This window comes from Hyaena hyaena, unplaced genomic scaffold (assembly GCF_003009895.1).
Source record: "Hyaena hyaena isolate Hyena2069 unplaced genomic scaffold, ASM300989v1 scaffold_696, whole genome shotgun sequence".
Lineage (NCBI taxonomy): Eukaryota > Metazoa > Chordata > Mammalia > Carnivora > Hyaenidae > Hyaena > Hyaena hyaena.
In genome coordinates, this window is record NW_024081328.1 from 744,059 (window position 1) to 760,679 (window position 16,621).

Genomic DNA, 16,621 nt, shown 5'->3' on the forward strand with positions numbered 1-16,621 from the left:
GTCAGTAGGTGTAGAATTTACATTTACAGAATGGACTCGTGATTGTTTAAGCAAGCTGGCGACCAGAGTTAATCAGGTCAGTGTTCTGGGGAAAAAAGAGAGAAAAGAGAAAGAAGAAGAAAAAAAGAAAGAGGAAGAAAGGGGAAAAAAAGAAAAAGAAAGAAAGAAAAAAAGGAAAAAAAGCACAAAAAAAAAAAAGAAAAGAAAAAAAAAAGGGAGGAGGGCAGCTCTCAGGCAGGGATGGGCGTGGCGTGATCCAATGCCTCTGGCGGGAGCTCTGCCTCGGCGGTTGTGGGGAGGAGAGTGACGGTGCTCCAGTCCCTTCTCGAAGCAAGTGCTGCTCCTCACTTTTTTGGGCGTGTAAACTCCCTGTACCGGGGGCACAGCCGAAGTTGGTTGCACTCTTCAACCCAGGCCAGTTCCAATCTCCAAATCCCCGTCCGCGCGCCCCGCTGAAATTGCCTTAGACACAGCTTCCCAGGCAACCCCCTCAGGCAATTTCCCTTGGCAACTTTCTTAATTAACTGCATGTATGTGGATCTCTTTCTGGAACTATTTTCTGTTACATTGATGTCTACACTTATTTATTTATTTATTTATTTTGGCCAGCACCACACTGTCATCACTATATATTTATTATAAGTTGTAAAATTACATGGCATAAGCTTTATTTGTTAAAATTGCTTTAATGATCCCATCACTTGTTTTTTTTCCGTTGTTTTTTTTTTATTTTTAAGTGCTTATTTATCTTTGAGAGAGAAAGAGAGAGAGAGAGAGAGAGAGAGATACATAATCTAAAGCAGGCTCCAGGCTCTGAGCTGTCAGCACAGAACCTGATGCAGGGCTCAAACCCATGAACCGTGAGATCATGATCGGACCTGAAGTTGACGCTCAACTGTCTGAGCCATCCAGGCATATATTTTTATGGGTTTCGATGCTATCAAAATGGAAATTTTAACAGTCATTTTCAAGGTGTTTTTTTAAATATATAAATGGGATTTACTTTTTTAAATAACTTTATGATTTGGTAGATTTAATTATTTCTAGGATTTGCTTTGTAGATTCTTAAGATTTTCTATGCAAAGAAAATCATGTCATCTATAGAAAGAGACAGTTTTACCTTTCTCCTTTTTTAAACTCATGCCTTTTATTTCATTTCTTTTACTTTTTTGTAGTGGCTAGAACATTGGGTCTAATACTGAATAGAGTTAGTGAACGCAGACATCTTTACCTTGTCTCTAATTTTAGAAGGAAATCACACAGTTTTTGCTTGTCCTAGGATGTCATCTAAGTAAAATCATATAGTTTGTGCTCTTTTGTATAATAAGATTTCTTTCACTCAGTGTTGTTTGAGATTAATTTATATGGTTGTGTGCCTAAGTAGTTTCCTTCTTAGCATGCATTGATTTGTTAACATCAGCTTTTCAAATCATGACTTACCTTTAACAAACCACTGCCAAGTATGATCAAATATGGGAACTCTAAAAATTTAGTAAGTGTCCTTTCAGATTGAAGAAATTTCTTCTTTTCATTATTTGTTAAGAGTGTTGAATTTTTTGTCAGATTCTATTTCCACATCTATTAAAATAAGAAAGCTTAACCTTTATTCTGTCAATATGGTGAACTACATTGGTTGATTTTTGACGTGAAGCTAATCCTGCATTCTTAGAACATATTCTACTTGGTCATACCACTGTAAATAAAAAAATATATTTTTTATATATTTCTTGATTTGATTTGGTATTATTTTTCTAATGTTTGTATTTTTTTCATGTTGGATATTTTTCTATAATTGATTTTATTGTAATAACTTTGTAAATTTTGGTATCAGGGTGATAATGGCTTTATAAAATTAGATGTGATATGTTTCCTCCAATGTGATGTTCTTTCTTCTTTGACTGTTTGATAGAATTAAAGAGTGAAACCATTTAGGCTTGAATTTTTCTTGCTAGGACACTTTACATAGTAAATTAAATTGATCTATTACTTAACTTTGTTAAGTTGTGTTTTTCAACAAATTTTTCCTTTAAAATTTTTTATAGTTTATTTATTTTTTGAGAGAGAGACAGTGAGAGACACACTGTGAGCAGGGAAGGGACAGAATCTGAAGCAGGCTCCAGGCTCTGAGTTGTCAGCCCAGACAATGTGGGGCTCGAACTCACAAGCTGTGAGATCATGACCTGAGCCGAAGTTAGAAGCTTAACTGACTGAGCCACCTAGGTGACCCAACAAATTTTTCCTTTAGCTAAAATGGTCATTTTTTTTTGCAACAGAGTTGTTTACTTTATTCTCATCTCTGTTTTTTATGTTTATAGTATTTATTTCATTAACATTTAAAGTAACTATTGATATCACTGGATTTCAGTTACTGTTTTATTATTTTCTGTCTACTATGTTCTTTACTCTTGTTTCTCTTTTTGCGCCTTTTTGAGTTCCATTTTAATTCATCCACCTTTATGTATTCCTCACAAATTATTCTTTTAGTGATTGCCCTAGGGATTAATGTGCAAGTGTGAATGTGTAATCTCCCTTAACTTTTGATAGTCAATTTAGAATTATTATCAAAGCACTTCAGCTAAAACATAGAAACATTGCAATTCATTTAAGTCAATTTACCCACTCACCCTACCTCCTTTCTGTTTTGATTTTCATATGTATTACATCTAAGGACATTATAAGCCCCACCAAGTTTATGCTATAAGCATAGCTTTAAACAGTTTTATGAATTCTAAAGAAAATAAAAAAAAATAGTCTTCCATATTGTTCTATGTATCCAGCATTTCTGATGCTCTCTGTTTCTTCCTGAAGTTTGAGTTTCCATCTGGTATCTTTTTCCTTCAATCTGAAGAACTCTTTTAGCATTTATTGATGTGAATGTATACTGACAAAAAAAAATCTTTTAATTTACTCTTATCTATATCTTTACATCACCTTCATTCATGAAGGATATTTTTGTTGGGTATAGAATTCTAGGTGGGTAGTTTTTGTTTCTGTTGTTGTTTTTTGTTTAACACATTGAAATCGTTGCACTGTCTTCTTGTCTCCATGGTTTCTAATGTCATATCATAGCCATTCGAATAGTTATGCTCATGAACGCAATTCATCATTTTTCTTTAGTTGATTTCAAGACCCTGTTTTGTTTTTCAAAAGTGCGATTATAACATATATGCCTAAGCCTGCTCTTCTTAAATGTATTCTGCTTGGGTTTCTCTAAAGAGTACTCAGTCATTAATTCTTTATGTAATTTTTAACTTCTTTCTTTGTCTGAGATTCCAGAGACCTATATTAGAACTTCTGAAGTTATCCCATGGGCTACAGAAAGTCCATTCACATTTTCAAAACACTTTTTCTCTCTTTCAGATAAGATTTCTTCTGATGTATCTTTATGTTCACTGACTTTTTCTTCTTCCATGTGCTACTGAGCATATCCATTGAATTTTTTGAAAATTTTAAATGTTGTATTCTTTTAGATTGACAATTTTCACTTTTATTATTTGTTATGTTTCCTGCTTATATTTATTAATTATCATTCAGTATATGAGTTTATTTTCCCTCACCTCATTGAGCATATTTTTAATAGGGGGTTTAAAGTTCATATCTTATAATTTTAACATCTGATTCACCTTGAACTTGGTATCTGGTGATTGCCTTTTCCTTGAAATTGAATTACATTTTTCTGACTCTTCATGTGTCAACTGATTTTTAATTGTATCTTAGATGTTAGGAGTGTTATGCAGTGAAGACCTTAGATTTTCTAACATTCTTTCAAATAAGGTTGATTTTTTTTTTTTGCTAAAGTTATTCATTTATTTTAAGAGAAAGAGGGACACAGAGGGCAGAGGAAGTGCAGAGAGAGAGAAGGAGAGAGAGAGAATTTCAAGTAGAGTCTATACCGTTAGTGGGGCTTGAACTCACGAACCGTGAGACTATGACCTGAGCCGAAATCAAGAGTCAGATGCTTAACTGACTCAGCCACCCAGGTGCCCCCAAATAAGGTTGATTTTATTTTTTAAGAAGGCATTTAACTTCATGAAGCTCTAGCTGCCAATTCTGTCAAATCTCCTGTGGGTGGGAGTTCTGATCATTAAGGCTGCTTTGAGTCTGCCCCACATCCATGGCAAACACTCATAGCAGAGTTCACATACAGAATTTAGGGTTTTTATTTGCTTGCTCTCTCCTTTCACTGCACCTCTATGTACTCTTGTGGCCCTGATTGTCCCCAGCTTCTTTCCATGTTTCCTCCACTCAGAAAGAGGGCAAATCTTTCTTTTGTGTTCTAATCAACTGGTACCACCACTGTGAGTGCAACTGTTCTTGAGGTAAAGATGCAAAAAAAAAAAAAAAAAAATTACAAATCTGATTTCTTCTGCCAAGCTTTCAATTCCCCTGCAAATAACCTTGCATCAAAGTCTCCTATCTACCTACCAACTACCAGGGTCTACCAATTATCTTTCTTGAAAACTTGTTTTCAGGGTATAAGTAGTAGTAGTAGTAGTAATATTTTGCTGAAAGGAAATTAACTCTTCATTACAGCTGTAAGAAATATGCATTGAGTTTTAAAATGTTCCTTTTCTGGGGCGCCTGGGTGGCTTAGTCGGTTAAGCGTCCGACTTTCGCTTAGGTCATGATCTCGCGGTTCGTGGGTTCGAGCCCCGCGTCGGGTTCTGTGCTGACTGCCAGCTCAGAGCCTGGAGCCTGTTTCAGAGTCTGTGACTCCCTCTCTCTCTGACCCTCCCCTGCTCATGCTGTCTCTCTCTCTCTCTCCTAGAAATAAATAAAACATTTAAAAAATAAAAAAATAAAAAAAAATAAAATGTTCCTTTTCTTTTTTTAAAGCAAGCTCTACACTCAATGCGGGGCTTGAACTCATGACTCTGAGATCAAGAGTTGCATGCCCTACTGACTGAGCCAGCCAGGTTCCCCTTAAAAATATTTCTAAAGGCATGAGTGTCTCACTCTGAAAGAATTTTGAGCCCTCTGAATGTGATATTTAAATGTGGCTCCATTTTTGTTGTAAAATACTTTCTGGTATTACTTAACTATACTTGATAGAGGCAAATCTTATAGCAAATGAGGTGTTTATCTAGCACAACATCCCTATAATAGTAGTTGATGTGCAAGTAATTTTGTTAAAGACATTTTACAAATAGCTTTATGATGAAGAAAATAAACTACAAATATGCCATTTTCTAATTTTTCCCAACGGTTTCTTATCAGCCTCTTTTCACTTAAAGTTATACTTAGCAATATAAGAAAAACAATAAAATTCCACTTATCCAGTAGACATTAAGAACTAGTAATGACTTAGATTACAGTTAAAACTCCTAATCCTAAAAGAACTTTAAGAACTAGGAAAGGGAAATCGATAACAATTAGGAAAATATGTGGCTTTCCCTAGTAATCACTGTCCTATTTTTCTCTACTTTTCTTTATGTCGTTTCTGTTATAGCAAAGCAAGACATAAAAGTAAAAGAAAGAAACCTTTAAAAAGAAACTTAATAGGAAAATATAAATTATAAAATAGGAAATAAAGCTGATAAAGCACACCAGATTAATAGACTGGAGAAAATTAATAACATCATGATATGCATTGATTCAAAAAGTATTTCAAAAATTCTATACTTCCTTATTTTTTCAAAGTATAGAGATTTAGCACTACAAGAATATGTAAGTAACACATAGATTGGAAGGTGAAAGAAAGTCATAATTTACGCTTTATATGATTTTCCACATCAGATCTCCAAAAGGATACATTTGAAATCTCCTGGGGCACCTAGATGGTTGGCTCAGTCACTTAAGCATCTGACTCTTTTTTTCAGATCGGGTTATGATCTCATGTCTTTGTGGATTTGAGTCCCACATCCGGTTCTGTGCTGGCAGTGCTGAGGCTGTTCTGGATTCACTCTCCCTCTCTTTCTACACCTTCCCTCCTTGCTCTGTCTCTGTCTCTCTCAAAATAAATTAAAAAACTTTAAAAAGAAAAGAAATGTCCTACCACTAATAAGCGGGGTCAGAAATGATGTGAACAACATAGAAAAATCAGTACGCCTGTGCCCAAAGTAACCAATAAAGTATATAAGTTTAAAAGGACCCTATTTGTAATAGTATCAAAACTGTTAAGTTACTTAGAAAAATAATAAAACATATGCAAAGTCAGTAAGATGAAAGTAATAAAATATTTTGAGATATTATATAAAAGTCATGAATATATGGAGAAATAAATAATCCTCATGATTCAGAAAGCCAATGTCAGGATATCACTTCTCTCCAGATCAATACATACACTCACAGCTATCCCAATGAAACTTTGCCCAAGAATTTTATGGAATGTTACACATTGATTCTAAAATACATGTGGTGGCAATGAGAAAGAATGAAATCTGGCCATATATAGCAACATGGATGGACCTTGAGGGTGTTATGCTGAGCGAAATAAGTCAGGCAGAGAAGGACAAATATCATATATTTGCACGTATAGGAGGATTAGGAGGAACTTAAAAGAGGAACAAGGGGGAGAAGAAAGGAGGAAATGGTGGGGGAAAGGGAGAGAGGCAAACCATGAGAGACTCTTGAATGCTGACAAAAACTGAGGACTGATGGAGGAGGGATGGGCATGGAGGAGGACACTTGTGGGGATGAGCACTGAGTGTTATGTGGAAACTAATTTGACAATAAACTATTTGTAAAAAAATAAATAAATAAAAATAAAAAAAAAATACATGTGGGAGGGTCAAGTACGAAGAATTATCCAAGATAAATTTGAAAGTGAAGTAAAAGAGATTTGCTTACTTATATGTCATCTGGTTACTAAACTAGAGTTAAAGATGTGGTCTTGGTAAAATAGAAATATGTACCAATGGGCAGGATTATTGTGCACGTAAGTAAACACTCTCATGTGGGACTTGGTACATAGCAGAAATGGCGATAAAAACAGTACAAAAATAGGGATCAGTACCACAATCTGGTTGTAAAAGTTGGCTCAAAGGGAAAAGTTCAGATTGGAAGCTTGTTTCCATCTATAAACCAAAAAACACTGGAGGCAAAATAAGGAACCCACAGACAATTGTCTTTTGGGAGAAAACATGATGAAATAACTTTATCATCTCAGAGTGGAATATGATTCCTTAAGTAGAACTTTGAACATTAAAGGTACAAAATCTAAGATTGAAGATGAATATGTTTGACCACATTAAATAATACAACTGCTGTTTCTACCTAAGTTTTCAATGATAAGAGAGTATAATGGGTAAATTCCAGAACCTTATTTGAATGGGGTACCATGTACTAGTTAAAATGAACGTAGTTGATTTATACCTACACCATCAACAAATCTAAGAAATATATTAAATAAAAAAATTTTTAGAATGATAGGTACATTTTGATGTTATGTTATTTCTATTATAAACCTTCAATGTCCTTAGATGGCAAGGATTCACATCCATTTTTGATTAGCTTCTGGGAATGGGAAGAGCAGGTTGAGGCAGCAGGTGATGATCAACAATGAGAAACAATTATCTTACGTGTTTTACTTAAAAAAAAAAAAAAGGAAGAATAATACATAATGGAAATAAAAGCACATTGACAAGGCTTATTAGGTGTGGGTACATGGGCACTAGTTAAATTAGTCTGTGTAATTTTTTCATTCTTGGACTATTTAGTAATATGACATGAAAAAATTATCCTAGGCAAAGATAAAGAATGGAGTGTACCAAAATAATGGTGATGCTAGAACCTAAAAATAATATAAACAGGTTAAATAGTTAACACATGTAACACATGGGTATCTGTGCAAACACATCTTCAAGTGTTAGCAAGCACAAGAGTATATTAAAAGAGTATTACAATCCAGTAAAGAGGAGGTTTCTTCCAGAAATACAAGTTTACTTCAATATTAGGAAATTATAAATATAATTCACCATGTTGAGGTTCTAAAATGAAAAGGAAAAAAAACCTTCCTTATTTCAAAAGATAGTAAAAGAATAATTAGTTAATAACCCACCCTCTTCCATTCCTGATTTTAAAAATAAGAAATAAATCCTTGTCAAAATTGATATAAGTATTCTTATTTTCAAAAGATTTTCCTTTTTCAAATGTTTTCATAGAGGATTCATAAAATATATTTTTAAATATTAAGAATAATAAAATGAATGCCTAGATATTATCTTTCTAGTTTAAAAATGGGTTATTATGGGCATGTGTGTCAACTTTCTAGTTTAAAAATGGTTGATTATCTGCCTAACGTGAAATGATTTACATAGCTCAGACTAAAAGTCAACATCATGCTTAATGATAGAAAAATAGAAGCATTTTCATTAAATTCAGGAGTTAGACAATGATAGCCCTTTCAACAGTTTTATTTAAAATTGTTTAGTTAGTAATAAAGGTAAATTTCTAATGCATATCAGAAAGTTGTAGATATTAGACAAGAGGAAACAAAGCAGGTCATTTGCGGATTGTAAACTATATTCTTAGAACCACCCCCCCCAAGTGAAATGAAAAGCTACTTGAAATAGTACAAAATTCAGTCATGTTACTAATTTAAAAATCAATAGGTACAAATTATTAGCTTTTATAAGCAAATAATTATCTGCTTGAAATGTATAATGGAATGAATGATTAAATTCAGAATAGCAAACAAAATATAAGCAGGAAATGTATAATATCTACAAAAATAAATCTCTAGCATGGAAGAAAATTTTTTCAGTAATTGCTGAAACAATATTGCTTTGGGTGAGGAAGATTTAATATTTAAGATGCAATAATTTGCCTCTGCTAAGTTGACCTGTTACAAGAGTAACTTCTTCAAACACAAGCTAACAGTTGATAACCACAAATTACCTTATTTTATCTTCTGAACTACCTGTGAAACGGAAAAGAAAGTGAGGCTCAAGTCTGAAATAATTTTCCCACAACTTCACTCCTGCCTCATGTTTTAATTATCATGGGTTTTTTTTTTCATGTTTGTCCTAATTCGCTTGTTCCTTGGACGTAGGGCCATGTCTTACTTGTATTCATGTCTCCAGTGGCCATTGTCACATGGATACTTTGGCTCAAACCCAAGCTCTTGCTTGTCTTTCTATAGGAAAGTGTCCCAAATTCCGAGGCTGACAGTAATTGGGCAGGTAAAGCACATACCTGGTTTGATATGAGCAGTTCTAGCTCATGATTTCCTTGTGACCAGCCAGCCTCAAAATTATAAAATTTTAAGATTCTTTAAAGAGATTTTGGCTCTCTGAGGTTTCTATCTGAAATATTTGGAATTTTAAACATTGGCAGCAAATTTATTTTTTTAATGTTTTTTTTTTTAAATTTATTTCTGAGACAGAAAGAGAGATAGTGTGAGCCGAGGAGGGTCAGAGAGAGTGGAAGACACAGAATCTGAAACAGGCTCCAGGCTCTGAGCTGGCTGTTAGCACAGAGCCTGATACAAGGCTTGAACTCACGAAGCATGAGATCATGACCTGAGCTGAAGTCGGATGCTTAACTGACTGAGCCCCCCAGATGCCCCCATTGGCAGCCAATTTAAAAAGTCATCACCACACTTTACAGTTCAAGTAAACCTTATTGTTGGCAAAATCTGCCTTTCTGAGTCCTTGGAGTTTTCCATACTGCTTTACTAAATTCTGGTAAATCTAGGAGCAAAAAATTGAATATGGTTGATAGAGTAATGGGATTTCCAGGTACAGGGCTACTGTACTGTCCATTTCAGAGTGAGACTGGCCAACTCATTTCTGTATCTTCCTCATTTTACTTCCGGTTCTAAAATTGTGTGAAGTGTGTGTGTGTGTGTGTGTGTGTGTGTCTGTGTGTGTGTCTGTGTGTATCTGTGTGTGTCTGTGTGTCTGTGGGGGGGGGGGCGGTTGTTAATCTGTCTGTAACCATTCCATATAAGCTGCCATAGACAGCATCCTGGATTTAACGTCTGTTAAGTCAAGGAGAAGGGTGTTAAAATGACTCCCAGACTGATTTTTCAAGCAGCGATTTTGTCTTGTGCTCTCATCAGGTATTTTTGATCACTGTCTGGAATTTTGAGCTGTACATGGTCCCCCTGGCCTTATTACTACTCTTCATCTACAACTTCATCTTTCTCACAAAAGGGAAGATCAACAGCATCCAGGATGGCCAGGTGAGCAGACATCCCAGTGATGGTGACATTCGACTAGGGGAAACCATGGGAACCACAACGAACCACCACTGAATCATGGCCCGAGTCCTCTTGGTCTGCGAGGGGAGGAGCAACTTTGCACACACATTTATGTTATCATGGAGGACTTTTATTGGGTGTAACCCTGGAGCGTTCCTTCTAGGTTGTGTTCCTGAGTCTCGACCTCCATTCTTAGCTTGAGGGGAGCCCTCCGGTGATCGGTCATCGTTACCATGCAGGCAGCATATTTCAATGTGCACCCACCTGGTTAATTGCAAGGTTACTGTGAATAACCATCTCATCCACTGAAAAAATGCCTTTGGCGTCTCCTCGAGCCCATGCAAGGCACAGAAAGCATTTGGGAGGCTAACTCCGGCCTTTCCACCCAAGCGCGCTTTGCGGGTTTTGCCTCTGGTTAAAGCCTTCAGAGCTTTGCCAACTGCCAGGGAAATCAGAAGGTGGGGGCCCTGGGCACCTCTATTTTTGGGGTGCCCCCAGTCTTATAAATCTCAAGCTTCCCATGGTGTTGAAGGAAGCACCAGCAGGCCTCTTCTCAAAGACCTACCCCAGCATCAACTTGTCATACTTACTCTCTGACTCAGTTTCCCCAGCCCAGAGATTCTTTTCCTGCTCTGGGTTAGCAGGAACTTACATTTATAGACTTGCTTTATGATATTATCTCAGACTTCCAGATTCAAGAACTGAATTTTTTTAAAGCAGAGATCTAAGAGGGACGCCTGAGTGGCTCAGCCAGTTAAGGATCCGACTCAGGCTCAGGTCATGATCTCACAGTCCATGAGTTCAAGCCCTGCATCAGGCTTTCTGCTGACAACTAAGAGCCTGGAGCTTCAGTTTCCGTGTCTCCCTCTCTCTCTGCCCCTCCCCTTCTTGCACTCTGTCTCTCTTTTTCTCTTTCTCAAAAATAAATAAACATTAAAAAATAAGCAGAAATCTAAGATCCTGAGACATAATAATAAAATATCTTCACATTGGGTTTTTCAAGACTCAAAAGCTGACTGTCTTCATCCAGTTTTCCTTACAATGCTATTTTTTTTAAATCTCTAAATAATGGATATTAAAGGGACGTTTTGCTGTCATTTCGGTTAGAAAAGAAGTAGAGAAAATGAGTGTTTGAGCAGGGAGCAAAAACATCAAGCAAATTCAAAATTCTGTTCTGTTTGATATTTGATTGTTTAATGCCATAGCCACAGGCATATATCAATAATGAGGGGCCTAAAGATGCTAGAATGAACTAATAAATAAATACCTTTAAAGTACAGGATTGCTTAAGGACTAAGTTTCACAGAGATACAGATGAGGGGAATTTTCAGAAAAACATCTTTAGTAAAAAGTGCTGGCAACTAACATTTTTATAATTTCTGATCATATTTTATTTTCCAGCTACATATATGATGTGTGTGTTTATAGCGCGAGTGTGTGTGTGTGTGTTCAAACATGTATGCATTTGTAGGCTGATGTCTATACCTGTACATATGGATATATTAGCATATGGAAGTTCATGTACATATAAATGTGTGTATATATAAAATCTTTTTAATTTACAAAACATTTTCAAATTAGTTACCTATTTTTTAAGCTTATTTATTTTGAGAGAGAGAGAGCACATGTGTTTGAGTAGAGAAGGGGAAGACAGAGACAGGGAGAGAGAGAATCCCAAGCATGTTCTGTGCTATCAGCATGGAGCCCGATGTGGGGCTCGATCTCACGAACCCTGAGATCATGACCCAAGCTGAAATCAAGAGTTGGAGAGTTAATGAACTGAACCACCCAGGCATCCCAAATTTGTTACTTACTTTAATCTTGATAACATAACTACAAAGAAGGCACGAATTACTTATTTTTTATTTTATGCTTGATGAAACTAAGCCCCAGGGTGGCCAAGTGATTTGGTCAAGGTCACAAGCAGAAAGTGCTGGAACAGTATCTTAAGCTGAAGACTTTGTCCCAGGCTGAAGACTTCTAACTCCTCGTTACAATGCTTTTCCTCCCACAACATGTTTTTTATTGCATGTGTTTTTACCCACTTGCTTTCATGAAATGTGTGCCGCCATCGGTGAATAGGTGAGTTCTTCGGCATCAGTGGGGTGTCACACACCACTCACTGAAGCTCGTGGGAGTTCTGGGGGTAATACAGCACCAGCCCTGGAGAAATTGCCTGGTAACTGCCCCGTGGTTTTATGGAGGAGACCAGAATACTCTCTGGATACTTCAGAGTTACTCTTTTCTTTAAGAAGGTGATATTGACAATTTGTTTACTACTGGAACAATGGCATCTAAACGGTGTGCCTTTGCAAGGTGGTTAAGCAGAAAGGTAAACGTTCAAGCTCAAAACCGCCCCTGGGTTTCTAATCTCCAGCATTTTGTCTGAGCTACTGAACCCATTGGTTGTGTCCTAACATGTGTTGGCTTTTAAATATTGCCGTTTTATGATTGAAACGTATCTCCTAAATAGCCAAGATTTTTTTTAAGTTCATTTATTTTGAGAGGGGTGGGGAGAGAGAGAGACAGAGAAAGAGAGAGAGAGAGAGAGCAGGGGCAGAGAGAGAGAGGGACGAAAGAGAATCCCAAGCAAGCTCCACACCGTCCATGCAGAGCCCAATGTGAGGCTCAAAGTCAAGAACCACGAGATCATGACCTGAGCCAAAATCAAGACTTGGACTCAACCAACTGAGCCATCCAGACACCCCAAGCCAAGATCGCTAAGCCAGTCTGAACAAGCCTATTCCCCACACCTGGTGCTTTAGCACCCCCCAGACTAAAGCCAGGTGCCTGTGAGTCCCCCTCAGAGCCTGAGTTTCGTCCCCTCACCTGCCCCCACCGTCCCCCTCCCCAAATCCCAAGGAAAACAGTAATAATGCTCAGAAACCTGTAACTTATTCTCGAGATTGATTATATTCAGACTAATGCATTTCCTACTGTCTAATGTTTCAGTAATGGCCCCAAAGGAGAAGCGCAGTCATTATAACAATGAGCCTCACACAAACCGAGGACAGTGTTCTCAGCCTTAACATAGCAGTTGGCTCATTTGTCAGAATAAGAACAAACTGTTTACAGAAAGTACAGCCTGCCAATGCATTTTTAAAGCTGGATGCCTTCAAAGGGCACTCGCCTAATAGCTTTATTTATAGTTAAGTTTTATGTAGATGATGCATCCTGTTTTATAGGCTTGCCGCAGAGTCCCTGAACTTCCAAAGCATTATTTTCTAAGAGGTTATAATGTATTTAAAAAAAACACCAGTGCTTCAATTATGTAGAAAACCTCAAAAAGTATGTATGGGTTTAATTTGCATTTGCATTTGGTCATTTCAGCAGATGTTATAGTAACAAATTGCGGTTTCTTCTTTCAGGAGAGCACCGACTTGGAGGAAGAGGAGTATGACGATGACAAGGTGGGTGTGCTCAGGAAAGCTCAGGAAAGCTCATGAAAGGGAACGTTAATCTTGTCAGCAGGTAGTGTTTTACCCAGTTGAGTCAAACCCTTTTATTTTGGGGGGGGGTCGGGTATTATGGAGTGTCCGGTATAGTAATGTATTTGTAATTTACAAAGGATATCACTTTTTAAAGATCTTATTAAGTGAGGATAAAAAGGAGTAAAATATAAGGGGTCCCTGAAATATTATAAGAAGCAAATCTACGGGAGGCTGGTCATTTGACTAGAGTGAAGGCGAGCCTTCCTGGTGTATAAAAGGTACATCCGAGGTAGTCTGGGAAGTCCAAAGTAAATCAAGTGAAATTGCTGTTCCTTTAGCCTCCTGTCTGAGATCCGTGGGGTGGTCACCCACTTCAGAGCCTGTCACTTTCGCAGCTGCTGCTGGCAGTGTTTGCAGCTATATGTCTGTGTACATCTGTCCTTTTTCTTCTCCTGGGAGAATCTCTGAAATATGCCGCTTTTGTTGTCATTACGCTTTCAGACAAACCTTCTGGAATATAGTGAAAAAAAAAAAAGTGAAATGCCAAATGAGATTTTACCAGTTTAATGGACTTGCAGCCCCCTAGAACCTGCGGGTATATGGGGTTCGAGATGGTAGCGTCTAGGACGCTTGCCGGAGGGGTAAAGGGTGCAGAAGGGGGAATCTTAAGAGTGAAGTATCCAGTAGAAAATGCCTAGAAAAGAGCAATGAATTAGAAAACACTGGCTCCGTGGCACAAACAGCCTTAAAATTAATTGGGCAAGCCAGATGGTTTTGCCCATGTGAAACAACTTGGGCGGATTACAGAGCACATCATATTTGTTGTGCTGAGATGATCATTAATAGCAAAATAATAAAATACACTCTAATATTTTTTCAACGGCATCGACTCTTCACAGAACAAGGTCACGCAGACACAACTTTCTTGCTGATGAGTCGACGGGAGTTGCTTCTGAGTGATGTGACTCCTTGAGCACGAAAAAGTTGTAGCCAAGCGAACATACATGGTGATGGGATGTTTCACCAAAATAAACACAAGTGCTAATGAAATTCTTCTGAACCTTTACAAGCAGAATTCTAAATTTGATTCACCAAGGCTCAGAAATGGGGAGGATTTCCTTCTGTCTGGCTCTGTCTGTTAAAATGAGCCTTCCATGGAAGAGTGAGTCCTCTGCCCTTTAGAGATAATTGTGACCATGTGTCTGTGGCCCAGCTGATAAAGGAGAGCATCCAGCAAGAAGGCAAGGGATGAGAAAGCGGGCTTCAGTAAACCAGCAGGCAGCCTCTTCCATCCGTGGAGTCCAGACCGGTGGTTGTCACAATGCAACCTTCTACTGAGGTGCCCTAAAGATTGTGGGGGGGGTCCGGGGGTCTGGAGGGAAAACCAGTTTGGCTGTGTCTCAGGCCTTTCGAGACAAGGACAACTGGGTCAGAACCATTGCATCTACACGGACGAGCTTTGGAGCTCTTGCATTTATCCAAGCACAGCCCTCCCCACGGCAGATGGGCCAAACCCCATCCACACAGAGGGCATTGGCATCGGGGCATTTCCCATTTCCTTCAGGGCAATTCTGGTCTCAGGATACGTTGATTGTAATATTTTCATAGGACCTTGAAGAGCCACAGCACAGCCGTGCATGTTGTCTTCCTCAATTTTATATGTCTGTGAAATCATCCAGAGGAATAAATCCAAAATGAAGTTTTGACTTCTCCATATGCCTCTTTCTGCCTAACACAACCTGTTAGGCAGACTGGCAAACTTTGCAGTCCTTATCAGTACCTTTCCACTCACACTTTTCTACGAGATTTGTAAAGTATAGAGGGATTTTCAACTTTAAAACTTCTGGAGCCCACGTCATCCACATATATAGTACAGTCCATCATTTCTGTGCATACAGCAGCCTCCACAGCTGAGATGTGCCCCTCAGAGGCCTGCACACACAGGCGCTGGGCTATTGCCCTCCACAGTGTGCTGTTTCGAAGGGCTTACCCACAGAGCCCTCTTGGCTCCTGTTGCATGTTAGATGTGACAGACCAGGCTTCTGGGAACAGTAACACACCCAGTGAGCGATGGGCTGTTTACAAATTATAAACACACAGCCGTTTCCTTCCAAACCAGAAGAACAGAGGAAACTCCTTTCTATCCAAACTATCCATCTTGAAAGTGACACTCCTTAATTGCCAGCGCCTCTTCCCACCAAATACCATCACAAGGGACTGTGGAAGATGAAAGCACATCAGGGCCTCTCGGCCGAGTTTCCTCAGGAGATGGACACATTCCCGTCTTCTGCCTGTCTCTGATGCACAGGCCAGGACGTGGTCTGGGGTCTGTCATACTTTTATGGTCTGGAAGGGGGATTGTTGTAAAATGACATCACTGTAGCCTCTTGTTCCTTCTCATTGTCAGAAGTCCATGGTGGGGACCTCTGGTATTAGAAGCCAAGTGAGCCTGAACAACTCTGCCTCCCTTTGTGTGTGTGTGTGTACATAGACTTTCAGAAATACCATAGAACCTTCAGGTAACTAGGTTTTTGGCTTTTAGGAAACTAAAAGTACAGACTAAACCTTTGAAGAGAGGAAATCTTCCTCTCTGATTCCTGATGGCCCCACACGAGAAATTGCTTGTTACAAGTATAGTTTGCTGGGGACCCCTGAACAAACAGATAATGGTTAAGTTCAGCCAACGGCAATCAGGTGACATTTCTGATTTCTATGAGAGTCCACATATGGAATTCTTCTATGTGGACCTTATTTGTAAGGATGGATTACAATGAAAATTGCATTAATTTTCTGCACAGTAAAGGTCAGTAATTGAAGCACGAACCAAGAAACTATTGTGTAAAATGCTGTATCCCATACTTAGGAAAGGTCACACAAAGCAATAATATCTTGTTTTCATTGCAGAAGGTATAAATACTTGCATTAGAGTTTCTTTCTTTTTGCCAGCCCAACAAATGCCTACATAGGCTATTTCAGCATTTACTATTAATATCAGCAAGAAGAAATCATAAGGGCATGTAAAAAAAAAAAAAAGCCCTATCTGTTG

At 38.1% G+C, this 16,621-nt stretch overlaps 1 protein-coding gene across 4 annotated transcripts in view; it reads left to right on the forward strand.

The window, feature by feature from the left end:
- Window positions 1-16,621, forward strand: part of MCTP2 (multiple C2 and transmembrane domain containing 2) — a 250,521-nt gene that overhangs the window by 205,513 nt on the left and 28,387 nt on the right. For 3 of the 4 annotated variants that reach the window (XM_039217474.1, XM_039217476.1, XM_039217477.1), the window contains 2 exons: window positions 10,004-10,126; window positions 13,513-13,554. In XM_039217474.1, the coding sequence (XP_039073405.1) occupies window positions 10,004-10,126; window positions 13,513-13,554 (165 nt within the window). The remainder of the gene's footprint in view (window positions 1-10,003; window positions 10,127-13,512; window positions 13,555-16,621) is intronic. The other variant, XM_039217475.1, reaches the window with a different exon arrangement.